Source organism: Stegastes partitus, unplaced genomic scaffold, assembly GCF_000690725.1.
Source record: "Stegastes partitus isolate 25-593 unplaced genomic scaffold, Stegastes_partitus-1.0.2 Scaffold43, whole genome shotgun sequence".
Taxonomy (NCBI): Eukaryota; Metazoa; Chordata; class Actinopteri; family Pomacentridae; genus Stegastes; species Stegastes partitus.
In genome coordinates, this window is record NW_007577774.1 from 171,590 (window position 1) to 197,173 (window position 25,584).

The 25,584-nt window shown below is 39.7% G+C and overlaps 2 protein-coding genes across 3 annotated transcripts; one reads left to right on the top strand and one right to left on the bottom strand.

The window, feature by feature from the left end:
* The first annotated feature begins 4,514 nt into the window (after nucleotides 1–4,514).
* LOC103374945 (GTPase HRas) lies at nucleotides 4,515–10,309 on the top strand. 2 transcript variants are annotated; one of them, XM_008305110.1, is made up of 5 exons: nucleotides 4,515–4,807; nucleotides 5,042–5,171; nucleotides 7,332–7,510; nucleotides 8,060–8,219; nucleotides 8,454–10,309. In XM_008305110.1, the coding sequence occupies exons 2-5, from the start codon at nucleotides 5,061–5,063 to the stop codon at nucleotides 8,565–8,567; spliced, it is 564 nt and encodes a 187-aa protein (XP_008303332.1). In that variant the 5' UTR covers nucleotides 4,515–4,807; nucleotides 5,042–5,060; the 3' UTR covers nucleotides 8,568–10,309. The 2 variants fall into 2 exon arrangements, with proteins under 2 accessions (XP_008303332.1, XP_008303341.1); XM_008305119.1 differs by having other exon boundaries at nucleotides 5,059–5,171.
* Nucleotides 10,310–10,783: 474 nt separating this feature from the next.
* On the bottom strand, nucleotides 10,784–24,107 carry pold1 (polymerase (DNA directed), delta 1, catalytic subunit). Its single transcript, XM_008305131.1, has 27 exons — nucleotides 24,059–24,107; nucleotides 22,667–22,855; nucleotides 22,080–22,193; nucleotides 21,779–21,919; nucleotides 21,449–21,574; nucleotides 21,041–21,209; nucleotides 20,380–20,494; nucleotides 20,092–20,221; nucleotides 19,773–19,939; nucleotides 19,564–19,668; nucleotides 19,258–19,398; nucleotides 19,022–19,132; nucleotides 18,709–18,900; nucleotides 18,534–18,622; nucleotides 18,304–18,420; nucleotides 17,547–17,660; nucleotides 17,109–17,256; nucleotides 15,791–15,886; nucleotides 15,550–15,687; nucleotides 14,150–14,325; nucleotides 13,864–14,016; nucleotides 13,673–13,775; nucleotides 12,366–12,498; nucleotides 12,056–12,169; nucleotides 11,839–11,891; nucleotides 11,361–11,458; nucleotides 10,784–11,032 (listed from the first exon to the last, which is right to left on the bottom strand). The coding sequence occupies exons 2-27, from the start codon at nucleotides 22,851–22,853 to the stop codon at nucleotides 10,945–10,947; spliced, it is 3,318 nt and encodes a 1,105-aa protein (XP_008303353.1). The 5' UTR covers nucleotides 22,854–22,855; nucleotides 24,059–24,107; the 3' UTR covers nucleotides 10,784–10,944.
* Between the last annotated feature and the right edge of the window lie 1,477 nt (nucleotides 24,108–25,584).

Here is a 25,584-nt window from a genome sequence, read left to right on the forward strand (position 1 = left end):
GTGTGCATTTGTTCAACATTTACAGTTTGCACATGTCAAAAGTATGCATCTGATTCATTCCATCGTTTGTGTGTGTGTGTGTGTGTGTGTGTGTGTGTGTGTGTGTGGTGTGTGTGTGTGTGTTTGTGTGTAGGCACGTGCATGCAGGTGTTGGAAGTAATCATATACATGAACACATACAGTATTTATCTGCAATATCTCAACTTATCTCCCAGACTTCCTTCCTGCTCCTGAGCTCGTTGTGATTGGTCAGGAGTTCTGTTTCCACAATGTCACTGAGGAGATTGTGTGTCTGTGTGTGTGTGTGTCTGTGTGTGTGTGTGTGTGTAGTGGACTTTTGCCTGAACAGCAACTTGCAACTCAAGCCACTGGCATTGTGTTGTATTTAAATTTTTATGTGCGAGCCAAGTGAGTGCTTTTTTTTTTTTTTTTTTCGCAGGTTTGGAGCTTCAGTTTTAACACTTAGACACTCCGACTGAGCAGAAATCATATTGATCATCTGATAACTTGTGTGTTTTTTATGTGTGTAGCCACTTGATGCAAGAGAAGAGAGCGTGTGCATCATTAGTTTGTTTGCATGTGGTGGTCAGAACGGGCTCATTTATGTCATGAGAGTCAATCATGTGAGGGGAAAAAAGATGCTTAAATGTTGTACCAGTCTTTTGTTCAGGCAACGTCTCTTTCATGTGAGTGTGCAAAGGCGTGTGATTGACTCTGAACATAAAGCTGCATGTGGCGTCTCGCTGAATCTCACCTGGGTCTGACCGAACAGGGTCACGTTTAGCCAGAATTATGGGCCACAACACGCCCATCATGAGTGATCATCTGACACTTGTGACTTCCCTCTTGGTGTCCCATCAGAGAGGTGGCCCAGAACGACAAGCAGAGTGTGACAGTTGCTTTGCTGAACAATAGTTGTCATATTCCCAGGCCTCACAGCACAAGTTGGTCCGTTCATGCCTTTTTCTGTGTTTCTGTAGCTGCCTCTACTTCTCTGTCTTTCAGCCCCGTTGCTGCTGTTTCCGTGTCTTCAGTAGCTAGACAAAATGTCAGTCCTGTTGCAGTTGGTGGGTCGGAGCTTTTCAGACTTTCTGTGTGCGTGTGTGTGACAGCACGTGCACCACTGTGTTGGGTGCAGGTGCTGAAACATTGTGCGGTGAGCATGTTTTAATGAGCACAGCGGCGCAGTAGCTCGCCAGCCCTCTCTTTCTTTAACACAAAAACACACAAGTGCACCGTGCACAGTGTGCAGAGGGAGCAGTGACACACAATTTGGTATTTATGTGGTTGTAATGGTGAAGGGCACCCGCGGTGCACATGGGTGGGATTAGCAAGAATTTCTTCTAAGATATTTTCAGAGGATGTTTTAAGTTTTTGTAAGAATCATGGCCAATCACATCAGCTCCTTTATGCACTGGCAACTGGGAAATTGAGTTTTTCTCAAGAGAAAGTGAGAGAACACTCAAAAAGGAGAAGATGTGTTGTATTGTGAAAGCTGCACAGTGCAACTCTTTACACCTGCACATACACTACACAGAGCCAACAGACTCCAACATGAAACATGTGCATGCACACACACACACACACACACACACACACATACACACACATACACACACACAACTCCTGCATTGCGCATCTACTCACAGGTCATGCTGACACACAGTCATTTATTTTTAACTTTAAAAGGACATTTACAGATGGCTCTCTTTCAGATCACATTTGTGAGAAGACATTCACTGCTGGAATGTTTAAGGGATGTATTTGATCCAAATGAGGGTTTAAAGGTAAAATGTGTCAAAGTATTTTTAAAAAAGTGAATAAGGCAAATTACCAGTTTGTGTTGAGTGAAATGTCTTAAAGACATGAATGATTATTCCTGTGAACAATTTCATTTTTAAGTGTTGTATCAGTGTATCGTTAATCAAGTTTCTTCTTTGTCTCAGTTTATGGCTGTTCCAATGTTGTCCTCCTCCCTCTTGATGAAATGTGTGGTTACCTGCTGGGAATCAGTGTAAAAAAAAACTTTAAAAAAAGGAAACGATCTTATTAAACATGCAAATATGTGGAAAATATTTTATGTATAAAAAATGTACATGTGAGATAATCTTGTGTAAAATAAAATTTAAGCAATTTAAGATAATGTCACTATTTCAGCACAATCATGTCATCAGGATTTGTCACCTACAGCACGATGACGCATTAAATTAGTGTTGAATGCTTTTTTACATCATGAGCGCAATGTCAGTTCTTTGTCTTTCTCTCAGGACAGATGGATGCGGGATTATCTCTGTGATTTTAGGCAAAGATTAGATAGGAGAGCAGATGCACTCAGTGGGAGAGTGAGGGCGAAACATGGACGTCACAGACAACGGAAGTGAGGATGATGGACCAGAGGGTGGAGCATCACGTCTGTAGTGTCCGTGTGTGTCCAATGTAGTGCAGGTTCCTGTAACGCTCGTGATCTATATTTGACTACTCTCCAAAAGCACGTGTGGCATTAAATCAGTCGTATGAAAAGAAATGTAATTAATTTATCATCACATTCTGTTTCATTGGGAACTTAAATGAAGTCCTTGTGGATTTCCATAATCGTGCCATCATAATAATTTCTGTTCATATATATCATCAGTTTGGTATTTTTTTAAAGAATTCACCAAAAATGTAGTTTGTATTGATGCAACTTTGCAGGTTTAAAGCGGTTTTGCAGCAGTGAATTGACTTTATTGGACCATGAATCTGCAATATCTATTGTTGGCCAGCAGGGGCAGAAAAAAAAAACTCTCTTGGAAGGCTGAAGCTAACTTTAATCAATCAAAATCAATCTTGTTAACATGTCCGTATGGTGTTTGTTTGATGTTAGAGGACACATCAGGAGCAAAATGAGCCCTGGTTGAGCAGCTTCACCTTGAAACCACCAATGACAGTCTCAGAAACACAGATTCAGACTTTCTGGGTTTCATACATAAACTGTTAACTTGTCTGTCAATTTTCTTCTTCAGAATCAAAAATGGAAAGCTGATCGACAGTGTTTGCAGTGTTTAAGCCTTTTTAACAGAGTCAAAGGTGAGCTGGTGTGCTCGGGCTGCAGCAAACAGCGGACGGATGGATGGGAAAGGAGGTAGAATTCATAGATCTGCACAGTCTGGAGGAAGCAACGGCGTAGCATTACAGCTATGCTATTTCAAGGCAATAAGGAATTATTTTTATGGAAAGAAAAACTCTAAATATGTAGTTTTGATACACAGAGATGAGTTTTTAGAGGTTTAATCAATCAAGAGGGGCTTTAATGAAACTTTAGACTCCATAGTGTGTTCAGTTATTCAATCCCTTGTGATAAGTTCTAGCTCTTTTCGACAAGAACATTTTAAATGTTTTATTCTACAATTTAGGACTATACCGGCTGAAAAAGACAGAGTTGTTTGGGCTGACAAATTGGAAAAAACTAAAAGACAGGCATAGAGGATAGAATAAAATAACATCATTGGCTAACTTTTTAAACACTCCTCCAGTGAAAACCAAGTTTTTCACCTTGTGAACAATCCATTATCTACACTGCTTAATCCTCACTAGGGTCACGGGGGGGCTGGAATCCATCCCAGCTGGGTGAAGGCAGGTTCACCTGGACAGGTAACCAGTCTATCACAGGGCTACACTTAGAGACAGACAACCAAGCACACTCACATTCAGTTTTAATTTATACGAGTAACAAATCATGTCTGATACAGTACAGTAAAGTAATACCTGAGCTCTTCCTCCTTGAAACTGCACTAATTAGATTTTTTGACTGCCGTGATTTAAATTTTACAATGTCAGAATTTTAAGTTTTGAATGTTATTGTTGGAATTTTAGAATGTTGTCGTTTGAATTCTAGAATGTTATGATTTGAATTTGAATAGGTCATGAATATGAATATGATCATACATTTCTAAATCAGCTCAGACGAATGGATTGATCAAGACAGAAGAAAAACATTATAATACTGATGATTGTTTAAGATTTAAATGTAGGGTTGTAGTTCACCAAAATGACCACCAGAGGCCAGTGAAAACCTTCCTTTTTAAGCCTTGTATGTATTTAAATACAGCCAGATCTGTTATAAAACTGTGGAAGTATTAAGTAGATCCTCTGTGTTATCAAGTTAAAAATAAGACACTTCTGTGGAAATATAAAATAAATAGAAGACACTGGTAAGTAGAGGATTTACGCAGATTGCATTAACTGTTGAGTTGTTCTACTGGAGTAGAGAACTTGTTGAAACTGTTAATACTGATGAAATTAGTGCTTAAATAGTTCATCTGCCAGTGAAGTTGAGAAGAACCATCTGCAAGAGAAGGAAGACTGCCTGAGAAGCCACGCCCAATTAGGGCTATACCTATTCATGATTGGACAGATTCGCCGACTGTGGGCGGGGATCTTAAGCAAAAAGTCCGCTGTAATTGGACTACGAGGACGTCTGTCAAAATGTCGCCGTTTGATTGGTTGTTTGACGAGGGGATTAACGTGAAAACGCTCTGCTTACAATGAATCACAATGGAGACTAAGTAGGAACTCGCACGAATTCGGTCTTTTAATTTATTTATGACAGAAAGTTATATTTTTACTAGTAGCCTCGCAAATCCGTAGCTCCTATTTTAACTCGTAATTCTTAATCAGGAGAACAAGTTGCGGACTGATCCTGAAGTCTTTCTACAAGTGTTTTGAACAAGGAAATCGTCTCCGGCTAGCGTTATGTAGCAAGCTAATCTCATTTATCTCATTTAGAAACTCCGCTATCGTCTCTCAGTGTTATAAATCCTACACACAGGTGAGTAAACCTGAACAGTTTTTACCTTCAACACTCGTTCACATCGACTCAGCAACAATAAGTCAGACTTTACGAACGTAAAAACAAGTAACGGATAAATCTGGGTCAGTGTCTTCGCCATGTCAGCTCAGGGAGGAGAGGGCAAATGGGTATTTCTGTCCATGTCCAGGTGATATTTGGGGATTCTGGGTTGAATTAAGTCACTTTTTCGTTTGTTTGTTTTTTTTATAACAGCGTCCACCTGTTGGCAGGCATGACCGAGTACAAACTTGTGGTGGTCGGGGCAGGAGGCGTGGGGAAGAGCGCTCTCACCATCCAGCTCATCCAGAACCACTTTGTGGATGAATATGATCCAACCATCGAGGTGAGAAACCACACGTCAGACACCAGAAAAACACACACACACAACACTGCGTGGTGAGTTTCACGTGAATCAGGTTTTAAGCATTTCTAAAACGACCCTGATAGTTGACATGAAACGTAGTTTATGATGTTGTGCCATCAATAATTCAGACAAATAAAGAATTGCTCTGATTCTTGTTTTACTTTTACAATATGTTATTTATTATTATTTGCGGGAGACAAATATGTGTTTTGTGTCAGATATATTTATCCATTTTATAAGATTCTCCTAATTCCAGCCTCTAATATTTGAATGTTTCCTGATTTCTTTCCCCATCTATGACACAAGCTGAATAACTTTGGGTTGTGGGCAACACAAGATATTTTAGGATCTTGTTTCAGGCTTTGAGAAACAGTGACGCTCTTTAGAGCCACCTTTAAATATGGCAACACCTCTCTAATATCAAGACACATATTAGTGCACCTTTGATTGGATTGGTGGATTGGGTGTTACTTGAATGATTCACATGGTTTTTATATGTAGTATAACCACAGGCGAGGTGTGTTTTAATCATTTTCATCGTCTATCATCCACATTTCAGTACCTCAGCCGAGAGTGAGGGATTATTTTCAGCTTGATGTAAAATGTGTCAGCAAAAAAAAAAACCCCAACAACAAAAGAAACTCCAGCATGTTGCAATATTACACATTTACTTGTGGTGTAAGAAGATGAAAATGATTAAAACACACCACACCTGGTGGTTAAACTACATATAAAAAAAACCTTGTAACGTAACACCTAATCCGTCAATCCAGTCAAATGTGTGTGATGTGGCTTGACATTAGAAAGGTGTCGTCATATTTAAAGGTGACTCTAAAGAACGTCGGTAATCTAGAGGTTTTTATTATGATTTGAATCTTAGAATGTTATGATTTGAATTTTAGAATGTTTTGATTTCAATCTTAGAATGCTTTGATTTAAATCTTGGGACGTCATTATAACCAGTATCTGCTACCAATGTGGCGTGAAGTAAATAACAGAAATGGACCAGATTCTAGCAGGAAACCAGTACGAGGACTTTTAAATAGGTGTGGTGAGTGATTTCTTTCTGGTCTTAGTTCAGAGTTCTCACTCAGCTGTAACTGATTCTTAACTTTTTTTTGATAGACCTTAACAAGGCTGATTTATTTATTTATTTATTTATTTTCAGCTTGCTAGAAAATACGTTGGCAAAAAAAAAGGCATTTTGCAGTATTGCATTGTTACTTATGGTTTGGTATAATGTAAGGCTTTTGTTTTAATTTTATTTTTTGATATCATAAAAGGGGGAACTAGGAGCATGAGAAACAAACTTCCCTGTAAGATTGAGTGTGACTTTATAGTTTGGCTATTGTCTTTGGAAGGCATTAGTTCCCTATAGTTGATTGCAATAAATAGCTCTGACAGACTCTTGCTCTTTGTGAATGTACTTTTTGTAGAATTTCCACAACAGATTTAAAAACCCGATTAATCAAGAAAATAATCAATATTGAACATAACAGTTGAGTTGCAGCCCTATGTGTTGAGCAGATGTTTCATTAATGTATTTTTTCGTGTCTTAAAAGTCCACGTGGCCTTTTTTGTTTGTCACAATAAAATACTTAAGAAAATTAGCAATATAGAATGCGAAAATACTTTTATTTTATTTTATTATTTACAAAAGAAATATAAGAAATTCCTCAGTGCAGATCAGCATATCACTGATCAAATATGTCTTTATGTAAAATCTTTATGTGCACAGGAAAAAGCAATTATACCTGTCAAGCTATAATTATATATAATTACAGCAGTTATTATTGGCTTCAAATAATTGTCACTAGTAAATCTAAATTACACTGCTAACTCTGCTGTATCTCGTTTCTCACACTTCTCTCCACACGCTCGCAACAAACTGGTTGTAAAATCTCTTCCCAGACTTTGTTAAACATGTCCCGCTCTGAGTTTTCTATAATTCCATAGCTGCTTAAAAATATTCAGGTTTCAGCAAGTTCATCACAAAGCCGTACTTTCATCAAGTTCTTGTTGCGACATGACGCAGCAGTGTGACTGTCAGAAAAAGCATGAGAATCAATATGATGCAATCCAGTCTTGGCAGATGCATTTGGTTTTTGTATGTGTGATCATACTGATGCTGTGTTGCAGGACTCGTACAGAAAGCAGGTTGTGATTGATGGAGAGACGTGTCTGTTGGACATCCTGGACACTGCAGGTCAGGAGGAGTACAGCGCCATGAGGGACCAGTACATGAGGACTGGGGAGGGCTTCCTCTGTGTGTTTGCCATCAACAACACAAAGTCCTTTGAGGACGTTCACCTTTACAGGTACAAAACAGACTATTGTCTCTGGAATGAAGCACAGCTGGAGCAAGAAGTTACATCAGTCCTGTCAAAGGAGGACGAGTTGTCTACTTTAACTACACGTGTTTGGCAGTCGTGTGCACTGTGCAGGTTCAGACAGTGTAGCACAATAAAGGTTATTTCCTGATCAGCCGGAACTGCACTCAGTTATCTGGAACACACATCTACAGATATACTATGTGTGGTTTTATGTTTAGTCAGGTCATTTGTACATTTCGCAACTGATCCACTTACATAAAGCAATTTTGAAAAAGATAAAATCATGAGTGTTGCAAAGATAGCTTCCAAAGATTTATCTGATTGAAGTGTGCAAGAAACACTGGCTGAATTATTCTTTCTACAACTTACATGCTCGTCAAAGCTCGGTTCTTGTCTGACCTCTTAAGAATTTGAATGCAAGCATGGCCTCCTGATGGCAGGTGATGCAGCCAGTCTAGATTGCCGTAACACGCTGTTAAAAAAAGCAGGGCAGCCTCCGATTCTTAGGTTTTTCTGCATGCGTCTCCTCCTCAGAGAGCAGATCAACAGGGTGAAGGACAGTGACAGCGTTCCCATGGTGCTAGTGGGGAACAAGAGCGACCTGAGCACCCGCACGGTGGAGACCCGGCAGGCGCAGGAGCTCGCCCGAAGCTTTGGAGTGCCGTTTGTTGAGACCTCTGCCAAAACCAGACAGGTATGTGCATCCCTACGGTCCCGATCAAGTTTTTTTTTTTTTTTTTTTGCCCCCTAAACCGTACATCATTCCCTATTTCCCAACTGCTTCCACAGCCTGCATCAGTTGTTTGCAAGAAATATCAGTACATGATCAGTACAAACTGTGCTAAATATACACTATCAGTTAGTAAGTTATTGAATTATGTCGCTGTGCATGTGCAGACATTTCAAACTTTTCATGTGCATCTTGCAGGGTGTGGAAGAAGCTTTCTATTCACTGGTGCGGGAGATCAGAAGATACAAGGAGACCAACCGCAGCAACAAGAAGAGCAAGAAGAACCCTCAAAGACGTTGCACGATCCTATAGCAAACCACACATCGCTCAGAGCACTAGTTTCACACGCCGCCTGTTCTCCGTCACCTTGGAGACGTCCAGCACAGCTCCGGACGGGGAAGCAGACGTGACAAGATCACTTTTTATTGCTGTGACTGTTTCCACTTACAGTTTGTTGCCACAAGATTCATCCATGTGCAGTGTCCATTAAACACTGTGAATTTCAGGGTTTTTCCAGGCTCATACTGGGGCCTTGTGGGGGGTGACTACAAATGACAGTAAGACCAGTACAGTCAAGGCAAAAATCTAATCCTGTATCTGTTGTTTCTAACCAGTTCATAAACACAAATGTCCATCATGCTTTAGTAAACAAAATCCCAGTTAACAAAACAGATTTTAGAAAGTGTGCCTAAAACCATGGCGATAATCTATGTAGGTATTAACTGTATTTTTATTTTTTTTAGTTTTGGCTACCAAACAACACATTTTTTCCATGATAGTTTTAACTCTAAATTGTGTTGCCATAGTTTCCAGCTCCTGTTGACTATTTAGAGGTCAGGGGTTCAGAAATTCATCGCTGCACTTTGCTCTGTCTCATCAGGTGAAGACCATGAATTATTTTAGGACACACTTTCACGACACTTTTTAAAAAAAAATTACTTTTGGCGACAGGGATTTATTTGACATTACTAGAAGAGTGTCCAAATAAATGTTTTTTTTTTCCCTTAATAGGATTGGTCAAAACAGAAGTTTAAAGAAAGCATGTTGTGTTTTGTTTTTTGTGGGTTTTTTTCCCATCGGAAAGTGTAGCTACTGGGGCTCGGAAAACAGCAATATCTACTTTTTATTGTACTTACCAAGACTACATGTGAATGAAAATGCTGTCATAGCATAGGATCACCACAGAAACAATAGCTCAAGGCTGTGTTCCAGACTCCTGGTCGCACTTTATTCTTTTCCTCATTATGTGTTCGTTATAGAAGTTAGAATTTATCTAGTGCCACTTTAAAAGTTTACTCAGGAATATGGTGTTTAATCAGGCGCTGATTAAGAACAGACTGATCAGTTGAGATCTGATGCCTCCGCTCATCATTTTCACACCATCGTCAACTTGTTGTTTGAAGTGCCGGCTCTGCTGTTGGTCCCTCACAGTCGCACTGTATTCCAAAGTCCACTTTTAATGCAGTTTTTTTTTTTTTTTTGGTCCAGTTCCAGTGCTGGTGGTTGTAGCTGTAGGTCAAAGCGCTGTTTATGTTACAGCATGTAGTCGGTGGAAATATCCATGTGGTACTACACACAACATTAAAACCACTGTTTTACTCAGCGGCACATAACTGTCATGCTATCTGATCATACTTGATGCTGGATGATAAGGATGTAAACAAGGCAACAACTTTTTATAGCAGTGCTCAACATCTTCCATACCGTCGCCCTACGTGTGTTGATGGATGATTCATTTTCTATTTTTGTAAAACTGCAAACATTATCTCCCGATTTTAAAACCAACGTCTGCATTAATGAAATGCTGTCTGCGATAAATTACTAAAACTATATCAAAGTTCGATGATCAGCTCAGTTGCATCCTGCTAACAGTGAAGCCATCCATGTTTCTTTGCTACGGTGTCAACCAGCTGTATCCTTATCTGGACTTCATGTAATGCCATTGTTGAAAATGGAGTTACTGCATTTGATATGAACAAGTCTCACTGACAGCTATGTAAAATCTGCATTGCACTCTGCTGTAATGAACAAGTAAACCACATTTTTAGCATTTACATCTTGTCTGTTTTGTTTATCCAGGGTGGATTTTTGCTAGTAAGTGGCTTTCAAGAGGATGAAAAGTATGCTACAGAGAATTTATACCAGACCTGATTTGTGACCTCTCAGTGTTTACCGCATCTTTCAAAAACGTCTCTTCTTCGTTTGCACCATCAAAGGATAAGGATGAATAGTGCTTTTTTTGAGGCACTAAATCAGACGAGAGTAAGAGTTGTGGTTTACGATGCGGAAGAGGAAGATAATCAAGTTCCTCCTTTCGTTTCCGTGAGCGTATACACTCTCACTTTGATATCAAACTAAGATGAGGATGTATAAAAGTGTACAGATGAACTGGCAGGTTAGTACACTGTAAACTCGAGTGTCATTCTAACTGTGATTTTTTTTTTTTTCAGTTCATAAGTAATGACCATACTTGACATCTCAAAAGAATAGTTTGCTTTTGATTTTATTTTACAAAAAAAAAAAGACACTACTTAGTGACATTTTATTCAATAATAGAAAATGTAGAAATAGTGTGTGATATGTATGCATTTTTACAAGAACATAAAAAAAATGAGGAAATAAAGGGAGAGGATGAATGTCCAAGTTCATGTGAGATGAGGCACATAAACTGTCAGTATGTGCGTTCCTCTCACCATCCAAAACGAGAAACCAGTTTGCTCTGGTCATCCAAATCCTTCTGAACCTTCTTCCTCATGTAGAAGATGGGACAATCCCGGCTGCAGAGGAGAGAGAAGGAACCATGTCACCAGAGTTCTGCAGCAAATGAACTGGCTATGGTTCTGATAATAAACACAAGTGAAAAATTAAAGGAAAGTCCTGAATCTTTAACTGTGTGGGGGCATTTTGCTGACAGTGGTCTCCTCCACCATCATCAACACATGAAACAAGGTAATGTCTTTTGAAAGATGATGTTCATCCATTCATGAGTCTCAGAGATTCTGGGAATCACTGCCAAGGTACACTGAAGCTGCTGTGGCAGTACAACACCTTACTAAGACAATGTATGTTGTTTTTTCCTTTAATCTGTCTCCCATTTGTATGTACCTGGTACAGAGCACATCCTCGTGAAGGGAGCCTTGACAGCGCTGACACTGAGTCCACAGGCGAGAGAAACGCTCCTCCAGTGCGTTCAGGTGGAAAATCTGTAATGAACAACCTGAATTTTAGCAACTCATGAGACATGAGAGAAAAAAAAAAGTGTTTTCCAATATTAACCTTTTACAAAAGTCTTTTTAAAAAAAAGGTGCTTTTTAGTGACAGACAATTTGGAAAATTACAACTGAAGCAGCACACTGGTGTTCAGCATTCCTAAAAATGTAATTTATGAAACAGTCATTCTGATGTAAGTCAATGCACCTACATACTTTTGTTTTTAAATTCTCTGAAGAGCCACTAGAGGGCAACACAGTGATAAACACTAGACAGTCTTCTCTTCAAACAGTCAAAACAAATATTCAACTGAACCCATCCCAGTCAATGAAGAAAACCAGCATATTAAAATAATACACAGCAGCACTCGTACCTCTTTCTGGTACAGTTCAGACTCCTTCTTCTTACAGAAATCACACACAGCCGCTGCAATGACACACATTAGAAGTTATGTGTAAAATCCCAACTAAATGTCCTGCTGTATGTACAGGAATAATTATAGGTCAGACCTAAGCAGAGAAATCAAGTTTTTTTTTTTCAAAAGCATCACCTTAAACATCAAAGTAGAGAAAAAAAAGAGGCATACACACCATCAGTTTTGAGCACAGCTTTGCAGCCGATGCAGGTGCTTCTCTTCTGAGCAAACGCCATGAGGCCTCCAATCTTTGAGGTCAACACCGTCTTGCAGCGCGTGTGGTCGCCCTCTGAAAGACACAAAAAACACGGCAGCATTTAGATCTACAAATAACATACAGCACATCTCTCTGCTTACTTGACTAAAAGGTTTTAATAAGATTATGCTTTATAATGGCTCCTGTATTACCACATTACTGTTACTTATTTTACTAATATGTAAATAAGCCACTGAGGAGTACAGCATGTTCGTGAGCGTTGACTTACTGAGCAGGACACTCTCAGCTTTGCTCTCTCCCAGGATGGGCTCAAATATTCTCAGCAGGGGTTTGGACAGCTGCTGCTCCAGGTAGTATTGTGTGTCGATGGGAATGTTGTTCTCCAGCACATAGATGGGGTCCTAGAACAACATGTGGAAGAATCAGGATCATCATCAGGACTGAATATGTTTGATAAGGAGAAAGGGGATGTACTGAAAGAACAAGCGTACACATTAACCTTCTGAGCTGTTTGAAAAGCATGTTGTGTTAAAAACAAACAAAAACATGATGATTTATCAGAGCAAGGCACTCTGAAAGCAGAAAGCCAGAAAAGGAAAAAAAAAACACTCAGGTTTAAATTTTAGTATTTCATCAAAATCATTTTATTAAATGAAATGAAAAATACTTTATTTATCCCAGAAGGGAAATTCAATAAAAGACATCTAATTCATAAATGTGCCAAAAATAAATATTAGTTTAGACCAGATTCGGTAGAAAACAGAAATTTCTGCACTCCACAATGTAACCAACTAGTCAAAACAACAATTCAGGGACTACTTGGCTGAGCTTCAGGTCGTGTTTACACAGAAGGCAGATTGTAGATGAGCATGGAAACCGAGGGCAGGTTGTAAAAGTATCTTTAGTGTGTAGAGTCACTATTGTTTTTCCAGTATGAGGTACACCTGTGGGCACTTGTACAAATCCATCCATCCATTATCTATACACCGCTTAATCCTCATTAGGGTCGCGGGGGGGCTGGAACCTATCCCAGCCGACTTAGGGCGAAGGCAGGGGACACCCTGGACAGGTAACCAGTCCATCACAGGGCCACACTTAGAGACAGACAACCAAGCACACTCACATTCACACCTACGGACAATTTAGAATCACCGATTAACCTCAACATGTTTTTTGGACTGTGTGGGAGGAAGCCGGAGAACCCGGAGAGAACCCACGCTGCACGGGGAGAACATGCAAACTCCACGCAGAAAGATTCCGGTGCCCCCACCGGGACGCGAACCGGCAACCTTCTTGCTGCGAGGCACTTGTACAAATGCTGTACATATTTTTGTTTCTGTAAAATAAATAATCAAAGAAATTCAGTATTTATTTTTTCTGGTTATATGATTCATGCATTACAACTCTGTCACACTGCACAAAGGACATTTTGAAGTTCTCTCTACTTCTAGACACAGATGGCTATATCCACAGAGGTGAAGAACATAATATTGTTGTAAAAATTAGCCCACAGTGAGCAAAAAAGCTGCTGTGGTTTCAGAGGGTTAATAAACAATCAAAGATGAAGCTACACACCTCAGACTTCATGTATGCTGCGGCTCCTTTAGCAGCCTTGATGATGACGTATGGAACTCGGTCTCCAAGATTCGGGGCGCTACCTGCATCCCTTTTCCTCATCCTGTGAAACACGAAAGGGAGAATTTCACACACACTTTCACTGATATTCAAAACAACACGACTTGTGACTAGTTAGAGATGAACCGGACCTTTCTGCCAGCTCCACGTGCGCCTGTTTGCCAGCGTACTCCTGGGCGGTTCGCGTTAGCTCCTTAGTGATGACCAGCTGGCTGATGTCGATGCGATTGCACAGCAGGTCTGAAATCACTTCTTTGGCGTGATCCACAGCACCCTGGGGATCCCTGAAGGCACATCACATCAAGTATGGTTAGTTTTGGTTAGATGAAAAGTCTGAAAATAGTTGTAATTGTTAATTATGGAGTTCTATTCAGTATGTTTCCAAAAATGAATCGATGATGCATTAAGCATGTGTACCTGTCTATGAGGATTTTCTGCAGGCAGGTGTTGATCAGGTTCGCCACCAGAGGGCAGTTGTCTCTCCGGACAGTCTCAATGCCTTTACAGTCCATCTTGTCATGTGTGTCTGCGCTGGAGGAGAAATAAAGGCCTGCGTAGCGCTTCTTATTGATCAGCAGGTATGGATAGTACACCTGGGGAGGGGACAAAAATGAGCATTTATTAGCGTAGCTCTCCTGTGAGCTGCTGCAGTTTGAGATGGTGGCCTGATTCTCAGTGCACACTTCAGCAAAGACTGCAATCAGTCATATGAAGTAATTACATTTGTGTAGTATAAAAACCGTTATATAGAGTAAAATATGCACAGTACAAACAACAAGCAATACAGATACAAGATGCTGGCAATAAATCGGTGTTGTGTATTTAATAAAGCCTTTTGGAAAAGAAGCTATTTAAAAGATGTTCTGGATTCAGAGAGCTTTAGCTCTTCACGGAGTTCCAGAGCTGTGGGGAGCCTGACTAGAAAGCCAGTTCAGCTTTAGACTTGAACCGAGAACAGCCATTAGATCCCCGCCTGAGGATCTGAGAGGGCACTGTGGCTATTAGGATGGCGGCAGGAGCAGCTGGAAACTAACCCATGAAACCCTTTGAAATCTTAAAAAGCAAAGCAAAACTGCCTGGGAATCAGAGAGGACAACCTAACCATCTGAATTATACAAAATGCTAGCTGTCTGAACAAAAACATTTTTAAGCATTTTTCAACAAAACATTTTAGGAGCAGTTTTGCTGCTAATGACAGGCTAGAAAACAGTTTGTGTCATTTTTAAGGAAACTATCCACAATACTTCCTGAGTATTATTTAATCCAGCATCCAAACTCTCAACATGACGTCTTTTCGTGGTCTCATGAAACAATCACTCTCAGATCTTTTCATCTTCAGAAGGTATTCAAGTAAAAACATTCTCCCCTGACCTGATTAGGTTGCATGTAATGTACACTGTGACTGGATATTAACAATTTTAAATAGGAAAAGTATCACATAAGTGAATATATCACGTGGATAAACAGGGCCCAACAATGCCAGGGCTGTGAAAACTAAAACTTTATAATACTGACTAGTCAGTGGATTTACTAGAAACCAATAGGCAAGCTCATGGACCTCGAGTTAAGACAGATTTTTTTTTAAAGCTGAAATGTCAGTTATTGGGAAATTATTGTTCTGCCTGTAATAATAATTAGCCAACCATACTTGATAGTGTCACGTGAAATCCTAATATCAATTCATCACATGTTATACATACATTACGCTTCCATTAGTGTGTAGTTTCTGTAAGAAGGAGAAAAAAGCACCCTAATATTTCTCGTTAACAGGGCCACAACTCTATGGCATCTCCAAAAGAAATGGACTGAAATGATACCTTCTCAAACTCCAGTTTGATGGGTGGTGTGAAATGGGACGACACCCACTCGGCTGCCTCCCTCCCAATTTCCATCGCCTCACTGACTGTTGCAACTCCAAGTTTAACCATGACAGAGTCTGTGTCTCCATAAATCACCTTAACACATAAAAAAATAAATTAAACACATAAACACACCAGCATTTAAATGACAAAGGTGAACAAATCTAATTGACCAACTATGATGACGTGTATCCCTCACCTTGGCATCACCTTGGTAGCCGTTGGATAGAGTGTATTTGGACTCCACCAACTGTTTGGTTGTCTCAATCATCTGTCTTCCAAAACCAGTGACACTCTGGAAGAGACAAAAGAAAGATTTTTTTAAATATATATATCTGTAATGTTGGAATTCAATGCAAACAGTTAATTAACATCCCAGTTCACCTCACTTCTTGAGTTAACACCAAATAAGGTGCAATTACTTGGTGCAACACTACGTTTTATGCGCAATAACACACCACTATCACATGATATATTACACTTGTTTTCTTAGGAAAAGCACATTTTACAGTTATGCTGATACTGTCTACTTATATTTATATTTCAGGACACATTTGTTTATATTTTTAGTTCATATTTTGTACTGATATTTATCTATATATTTTGTACTCTTTATATTTCTGAGCAAATTGTTCAGTGACATTACAGCTCGCGAGTTTTACCAACTGCCAAAAATAATATATACCAGCCACCCTCTGCACACTGTCATCATCGCCCAGAGGAGCAAGTTCAGCGACAGGCTGCTCCTCCCCAGGTGCAAAACCACAAGGACCAAAAACTCCTTTGTCCCCCGAGCCATCAAACTGTTCAACTCTGAGCTCAGGGGGAGGGGGAGGAGCAGCAAATGGGGAGAGGTAGGGGGCGAGGGGTGAGGAGTGAGGACATTGGGGTGAGACAGAGCATCATACTCTATCACCAGACTGTGTGCAATATGTTACTGTATCTGTATATTGTATACTGTAATGTTATTATTATCATTATTGTTATTATTGTTGCTGATTTTGAATAATTTGGATTTTGAATTTGAATGCTGATTTGGATTTTGAATTTTGAATGCTATTGTTGTTGCTGATTTAATGTTGGTGTTGTGGTGTTGTTTTTTTTTTCTAGTGTAGCAATTACCCTGAGGTCTTGTACCGAAGGGATCAATAAAGTTTTATTCTAATTTTAATTCTAATTCTATGGAGAATTGCCAACAACAAAACAGCAGGAAATAGCTTGTTTTAGTTAGCTCACTTTTAAACATACAGTAAGTCTTTCTTTGTAACTGTTTTTTATTTCTTGCTCCACCAGTTCTGTGGTTTCTATTGCAGCTCTAATCTTTGCTCTACATCTTTGTTTTGTTTTTTACCGTTTATGCTCTGACTTCACACCTGTGCCCAACAGTAGGAAAAGTGTCGGTAAGTCAATGAGAACAACTCAGTGCAGGCAGAGAACTGTGAAGACTTCTATGGAGTTAAAGTACAACAGTGCAACCTGTCAGTCTCCATTTAGGGACCACAAAGTAAACTGCTCACCTGTGAGATCTCTAAGCAGGGCAGCTTCCCCACCTGGGCACCGGTGAAGCCATACACAGAGTTTGCACTGATTTTCAGGGCCAGCTGTCGGCCGTCCAGCACCTGCTTCTTGAAAGGGTCCGTTTCCTTCTTCAGCTCTGCTTTGGCCCTGTGGACAGACGGTGAGACAATCTCAGAAGGACTGGCTGATGAATGTGCACACCAGGGACATGCATAGCTGCTGTACATAATCTAAAGGGTCACAAAAAGCTCTAATACCGAGTCTTGATTTTGGTACACACCTGTTTTATTTATTTATTTTTGGTGCATATGTTAAGAGGAAACTAAACTCAAGTTCTGAGTCCACAGATCAATAAATTTGGACTATTTCCAACTCCGAATTGTAAAGTGTCACTTCAGTTCACAGAGTTTATGTGATTTATTTGCAGGAATTCAAACCTCTTTCGGGCAGAAAGAAGGTTCTCCAGGATCTCCGGAAGCAGCCCTTTCCTCATCGAGCTCTTCACAAATCGATCACCTGTGGGAGTCTTGATGAAGTCGTCTGGTGACAAGCTGAGGACACACAATGATTTAAAGCATTAATTCATTAGTCACTCAAATGAACAATACCCTCATATAGAGTACAACATCACAGGAATATTAACACTGTAAACTATTAGACATTTTCAACAACTAGAAATTCTTACTTGATTAATGAGTAATTGCCTTAAACTAGCTGAAGTTGCACATGTTGCTGATGACGTGCAACTGTTTGGCTTTTCCACTCTGATTACAGAGATAGTCAAGAAAGAACAAGTTTACATACATAAACACTGATAAAAAATCTCTTAACTGGCAGCGCAGGAGTCCATAAATGAATCCATACAAGTTTACACAAAACACAGTGTTATCAATAGGGACATTGTTCTTTTTAAATCTTGTATAACGTACATTTTTGAATTTAACATAACACATTTCAAAATAAAAGAAAAAGGGTTTTGATGTTCATATCCACAGAGGTGTTTTGAGGCCACTATTGACAATCAAAATAAGTTGGGTGGCTAAAATTACGCACGTAGAAAACCAGAATAAGTTCTAGAAACTAATGGTGTGAAAGTGGTATCATGTAAACAGCCACAAAATGTAGTTTTTCCTACATATTTAATGAAACACACAACTTTCAAGCTGTTTCTGTGACATCATAACACACACTCACCCCAGTTTCTCCACTGAGCCTTTCTGCAGCAACGTGGTGTAGCACAGATTGTGAGCCATCATGATGGACGGATACAAGGAAGAGAAATCCAGGGTGGCGATGGGAACGCTGTAATATCTGCACAGTGAAGAAAGTGGGGTGGAAATATAAATAAGAAGGATGAACCTTCCACATAACGGGAGCAATGGAGTTTTGCACTAACACAAACGAATATACTGTAGTTAACTTACCCTTTCTCTGGCTCAATGACAGTTGCCCCGGTGTAGTCTTCTCCTCCTTCTGTCTTTACAACGGGCATCACCAGATCCTGTTTCATGGCCTAAACATGTCCACACACTTAGTTCCCAAATTTGTACGTACAAATGAGAGTAGCCATGTTTGCCTCTTTTGTTTTTTGTTTTTTACCTGCCGCAGCAGCTGAGAGACGACTTTGATCTGCTGCCCTCTTGAGAGCAGGTATGTGAGCGGCACACCGGTCACTCTGGCCATCTCCATGTAGTTAATCACACACATGAGCTTCTGCAGCAGGCGCAGTGGGAGGTACGCGTCTTTCAGGCAGTAGACGGCCAAACGCCGACGCGTCTGTTCATTTCCGTTCTGAGATGGAGAACAGGGAAAAAAAGACAGCAACAATTCAACATTAGGGTTTTTTAGATGTCAGACTTCATAAAAAAAATGAGCCATATATTTAAATATGGATTAATTAATGTTGCCATGCCTGTAGATCTGTGATGATGGAGTGTTGCACATCCTCCTTCTGCTCTTGTAGAAAATGGAAACTCACAGCATTCAGTGAGTACGAGCGCAGTTTATAGTCTCTGAGGAGAACCTGAAAAAAAAAACAAAGTTCAGTGTGTTTTCCTGAAAACAGTCTTACCTACACAGTGCACCACATATTATCTGTACAGTAACTTAAAGCTTGTTAAATTAGCATTTATAATAGTAAGAACTGACCTGCAGCAGATCAAACTGAACTCGGCCCTCCATGTTAATGGTCTTGTTCTCTCTGCGGCCCATCTGCTTGCTCTGGAAATTCAAGTCTCGCAACACTGATTTAGTGTTTCGAACACGGCCCAAGTAGGGAAAGAAATTGACCTGAAGACAAAAAAAATGCAGTGTTGAGTAGAGAAGAAAACAAAAACGTAGTAGTCCAAACTTAAAAGGCAGAACTTCAGGATTTCTCATGTCAATTTTTAAGAAATTCAAAATCTTACATACAAGTTTTAAGCATTGGATCAAAATAAATATGGCTCATCTAACCTTTAGAGTAGCTGCCCTGTTGAGCAAGTAGGGAAAGTCAAAGTTCTGGATGTTGTATCCAGTAATGATGTCTGGGTCCACCGTCCTCAAAAACTCTGCCCAGCTCTGTTCAGACAAAGACAGAATAACAACAACACAACAAATACAAATTACAGGGCAACAACAAAAAAAAAAAACGTGTGAAAATATAGACTGAAGCGTTAGTGTACCTGTAGTAACTGTTTCTCCTGCGTAAAGCACAATATCTGGGAGCCAACAATGCTGGCGCAGGACTGAAGGGTAAATACTGTGCGTATGAAGGGCTCCGTCTCACCCTGCCGCTGCACCATGGATGCTATCTGAATCACAGGATCTTTGTCTGCTTCTGGGAAGATTCCTGGAGAGAAAAAAGTCAACAATCATGTCAAAATCTGCATTTGTTTTTCATCAGGTTTGACAAGGTCTGGTGTTTAAAAAGGCTATTGGTAGTTTATCTGTTGCACGGCAAATATGTTGAAGCAGGGAAAATAAATAAATCAAAAATCAAACCTTTTCTTCCTGCACACTCGATATCAAAGCTGAGGACCCGAAGCGGTGCGATTCTCTGCCAGTCTCCCTCTGCTGGGTGACTTATCAAATCTGTCCATCCCACATCGACTTCATACTGACACAAAGACACCTGACGGACAAACACAAGAGGAGAAAGTTCATCAACACTGTTAGTAAAGGCTTAACAATACTGAATGGAGACTGAATCACTGGCCGAGGCAGAATTGTATTGATTCACTGACAAGGCAGGTTGTCTCATGTTAGAAGTAAAACGCAAACTACACCTACCTTGCCTGGGTACTGAGAATCTGTGTCAGTCGGGCTCTTCTCTTCACGCAGCCTGTATTTGCTTTTGGGAAGTTCAATCCAACAGCATCCCACCACATCACTGTCCACCATAAACCTGAGAACACAGAGATCCGTTAGGCTAAAAAAAAAAAAAAACGTTTTACAGCTTTTTTTGCAAGAAAATATAATAAATTCAAGTAGCATCTTTAACAAGCTGGTCTCTCTGACCTCATTTTCCACTAGAGTTAGTTAGATTGCAATGGTGCTGCTGCATATAAATCAAGCAAAAACAATGAGTTAAACTTAACAAAAATCCTGATAAATCATGAAGTATATACACTTCACATAACTGAAACATATACAGTAAATATAACATCCATCTTGATTATCTAAATACACACCACAGGCTATGTTACGCTAGTTTCCTGGGAAGGCAGCTAGACATACACTAAATGTGCCATCTTATTCTGCTACCTTGATAATTGCCTCTTAAGATTAATTTCTTTTGTTGCAACTTCCGCACAATTCAACAACATTCCTTACAAAGGAAATCCAATTTTCAGATTATGCAAGTGGTCTATTCAAGAGAAACTGGTCACTTAAACAATTCCAACTGGTAAATTATCATGATTATTCATTGCTTTTAATGTAGCACACACACCTGATTTCAAAGTCTATATTGGCCTCAAAGGCTTGGTAGCACTGGAGAGGAAAAGGTCCAAACTTAAAGCCCTGTTCCAGCAGTCTCTTTGCGGGGGCGATGAGACGAGGCATGGCCATCGTTATCCGCAAGAACTCCAGACTCTGATTCCCATGGTAACCATACATGTCTGTCAAAAAAGGAAAAGAGACGTTTAGATGCAAAAATGATGACCAAGACAACAATACTGATACCAGCATCATATATGTGTGTTTATATATAAACGGATGTTTTAATATTTAGACCAGTCGTCTCAGTTACAACAGTTTGATCAAAAACCATATTTGTGATTGTTTGTGAACTCCTGGAAACACTTACTGTGTGTTAATTTTACAAACTCATTAGCATTTGCGTAGTAATTGTACTCACTCTCTTTGCGGGTGATGTCTACAGCCAACACCGTGACGGAGATGTTGTCCTTATTAGACCGCATGTCCTTCAGAACAACAGAGTTCAACTCTCTTTGAAATTCACCCAAGTAAGCAGATGTGAACCCTGTTCAAATCAAGCAGAAAGAGGGGAACATCAGGAATTAGTACAACCATTTTCTAATAAAAGCAGAAATTAATTTAGGTGTGACAGAAACAAAAGTTGACTCTATGGGGAGCATGATCAAATATCAACTAATTAAAAGCTATTTGTACAAAAAAAATAAAGTATATGACATAAATACAAGTCCTGAAAATGGTAAGTACTCACCACTTGGGGCAGGAACATAGAAGTAAGGCGCAAAACCATGGACATGGCAGCACACACTGTTACCGTTGTCTGTTACGCCAAACATCCGAATAATTGGGACTTTTCCTTGTAACTGGCCAGGCATCCCAGCTACTGCTGCTCCTGTATAACACAAAGGTGGAAACCAATTTACTAAGCATTTCTTCTCAATTAAGGTAAGGCTAGGTGGATGATACTCTGAGTTATCTGTGTATTTTTACATAGTTAAACAGATATATGTCACAGAATCGAGTCAACATGATGTTGTTTCTTTGATAGTTACCTAAATAATGGTCAAGATCAATCTGCTGAAACACCAAAGTATCAGATGATGGGTCAAGTGAAGGAGCATTAGGCCGTTTCCAACGAGGGTTAAGGTCTGCTGAGAAAAGGTCACCTGGTAGGACAAGGAGGCAAGACAGAGATAAAACCAAAAAAGCATTATTTATTATGTCCATGGATGCTACAAGCTTGTTGAGTTTCAGACATTGACTCAACAGTCAAGCAAGGTTCTGGGATGACAGTTAAATAGTTTCACAGTTGCTACTTACTGTTTAATGGCACGTAGCAAAAAACTAAATGCTATTTATTTATTAAAGGCATGGCTTGATTATCAAGTTAACCTATCAAGCTGATTTGTTAGGGCTACAAGCCATACAATTTTCTTACTTAAAAAGCAAGAGAAATATAATAAATATTACATTATAATTCTGCATACAAGGACTATGTGATGCTACAGATTTAGCACATTGAGCAGCTAGAGATGGTGTGAAACAGCTATTAATAGTTTTGAGGCAGATGTGCATGTCATTTGCAAAACAGTTTCACCTGCACCAGCTACGATTGTGTGCTCTTCTGTTCAACACTCACCTACGGGAATAACGTCATGTCCTGCTTGCCCCTCCATCTCTTCTGCATCCATCTCTGCTTCCTCAAACATCAGCAACTCCTCTTCAAACTGTGAAGGACTGTCCTCCCATTCGCTGGCCGCTTTACCTCGCTTGGCCTGAGACGCTCCGCCCATCAGAGGGCCACCATTGCGGCGTTTAAAATCCATGCCTACAAGTTGACGGCAAAAAAACTTTGTGAAACAGTGAAGGAACATTAGGAAAGATGATCAGAAAGAAATAAGAAAGAAAAGCATTACTTAACACAGCATGCATATAAATTATTGAGGATAGTCGTAAATGAATAAGTTCAGAAAAAGGCAAATGTCAACACAACCTACTGAGAAACTGTCTGAGTAACAATGAAAGCTAATATCTTAGCAGAAATACTATTTCTATACATGCACAAGATTAGACAGAACAATACATCTGATATCAGCGGTGTTCACATTCTCTACAGAATCAGAATCAGCTTTATTGACAAAGAATGTGTACACACTTTTTTTTCTTCGTCCTCACAGTACTTTCACAAAAAAACAAAAAACACACACATCCACCCAAACAAGGGCAACAGCTAAAAGATAGGAGAATGTTATGCTTAACTTCTGTGCAGTTATTGATGTGTGTAAAACTGCTTTTTGAACCAAATCGTTGTGCAATTGTGCAAAAAAAAAAAAAACAGTAATTAAGAATAAATACAGGTCGAATTTGTACACTAGCATTAGTATACTTTGCAGTAGCAGGTAAAATCAGAACAGCTCTGTCAGTAATCATGAAATACTGTTTCACTGTGGGATATTTCTCAAACGATGAGTGCAGGTGGACGACATAAACTGCCATGAGGAGTCATAACAAGAGACAGGATGCCATGATAACCCAGATAAAGAAAAGAAACACAACGTCAAAAAGAAATTTGATCACAGTAACTGCCAAACCGTACAACAGTACGATAATAAACTGAATGTCATGTGATATATTCAGACCAGCCTTCTAGTATGCCTGCTGAAGCACCCAAACTGGTTTTACACAACTCATTTACATTCACCATCGCACTTCTGTTGTGCGAACCTTATGGCAGCTACTTCAGTCAGGCGCACTCTATTTTACCTACGCGTTAAATGCAGCACTTTCACTTTCAGCCTGCAAAGTACCAAACATATACAGCTCAGTAATCCAGCAGTAAGGTTTATGACAAGTGAATATTTGATCAAGATATGGCAGCTTCTTTCTTTTATAACCGGCTAATGCAGCATGCTAGCAAACACACAGCAGTCTCGCGCCACAGCTCACCTCACCAAACTGTTGTTTGTGTCGCGGTGAACTCAAACATCGCAAATATAAACAGCTGCTGAGTTTCTAACGAATTTATACATACCTCTAAAAATTACGTCCTCACACCAGACCCCGGTTGACAACAGCTCCCGCCACTCTTCTTTAATTCATGAACTTTCACCGAGGAAAGCGCGGAAAGTTTCCGTTCTGTTACTGGGCTGTGTAGCGTAGGAACGGACAGTGACGACACAGAAAGGGGCGGGGTCACAGTGGTAAAGATAAGGAAGTTGGACAAGACTTGCTGAATCCTTGCATGAAAGGAAAACCGTGTGGTCCCGGCAAAATGACGTCCGGCTGAGGGAGGGAAAAATATTAAAGTGACAACAATCCCTCCAGCATAGACAGACAGATAGATAGATAGATAGATAGATAGATAGATAGATAGATAGATAGATTTATATAAGATACATACAAGAATACGTGCAATGCCAGTATTTTCTCTGTGCAGTCTGTGGGCAATAGCTGGGCAATATTATTACGTCTCTATCAGTTTTTCTACTCATGAAAGAATCTGCAATACTATTGATATTTGCAATATTGTTGTTTCCATCCGGAGGAATTTGGACAATCAGAACTAATATTTCTTTAATGTTTGAACTATCTCTTTTGCTGCGATATGAGTAATAAAGGGTTATTGTATTAAACCGCATCATATCGTATGGGGAAGGAAGTGGTGTTTCATATTAAAATAAATCAAATCAAGCATATTTATACAGCACCCTTAAAATAACCTGTGTTGGAGCTGCTACTGCAAAGGCAAGATCTCCTTTATCTAGTTGACAGCACCTGTTGTGATGATGAAGAGGTCAAGCGGTAAAATGGGGCAGAATTGTACCCACGTGCCAATCCATCCATGGCTTTGTAAACAAATAAAACAAGCTTAAAATTAATTCTGTGTTTAGCAAGTAGCCAGTCCAGGGATAGTAGTACAGGCGTGATGCTTTCCTTTTTTTGTTGCCAGTTAGGAATCTTGCTGCAGCTGAAGACTAGAGACACAGACATAATATATACACACAACTCTTCTTCCTTCAAATAGCTGTGCATTAATTTAATGCATTTGGCCTCGGTCTATGGTGGGGAGTGGGGGTGTCACTGGGGGTCTCTCTCTGGCCTCTGGATGAGGCCAGCTGCATTTTTGTTTTTTTAATTTTTTTTTCTTTACAGTTTAACAAAATATTAATTTAACACAACAGGAACAATCTGTAACATAGCAGTAAATTGTTTTTTAAAAAAGTTACAGTTAAAACCTTATAGCTAATGCTCAGGTTCTGACAGTTTCAGCAATCGAGCCTTGAGGAAACTATTAGTGGTCACAGTCTTCATGTCACTCGGACAAAGGGTGGATCTCAGTCTTGCAATGTTCCAGAGTTGAAAGCAGCACCCTTCGACCACAGACTTTTTTGTTTATCAAATTTAATCACTGAGTCAAGGATTTTTTTTTTTTAATAAAGTTAAGAGGATCCTATATTTTGAATCTTTCTGAGATGATAAACACATGATTGCACAGGCTTTGTAATGTGGTGACATGTTCACTTTGGCTAATGAAATACTCAGATTGCAACTGTATGA

Bases quoted from the DNA above. Each gene is read 5' to 3' on its own strand.
- pold1 (XM_008305131.1), bottom strand. From the start codon at position 22,853: ATGGATTTTAAACGCCGCAATGGTGGCCCTCTGATGGGCGGAGCGTCT. The intron at 21,210-21,448 runs GTGAGTACAATT...CTTTTTTGACAG, and splicing joins AGACATCACCCGCAAAGAGA to ACATGTATGGTTACCATGGG. The intron at 19,669-19,772 runs GTACACTAACGC...TTGTCTGAACAG, and splicing joins AGGAGAAACAGTTACTACAG to AGCTGGGCAGAGTTTTTGAG.
- LOC103374945 (XM_008305110.1), top strand. From the start codon at position 5,061: ATGACCGAGTACAAACTTGTGGTGGTCGGGGCAGGAGGCGTGGGGAAG. The intron at 5,172-7,331 runs GTGAGAAACCAC...GCTGTGTTGCAG, and splicing joins AATATGATCCAACCATCGAG to GACTCGTACAGAAAGCAGGT. The intron at 7,511-8,059 runs GTACAAAACAGA...TCTCCTCCTCAG, and splicing joins GAGGACGTTCACCTTTACAG to AGAGCAGATCAACAGGGTGA.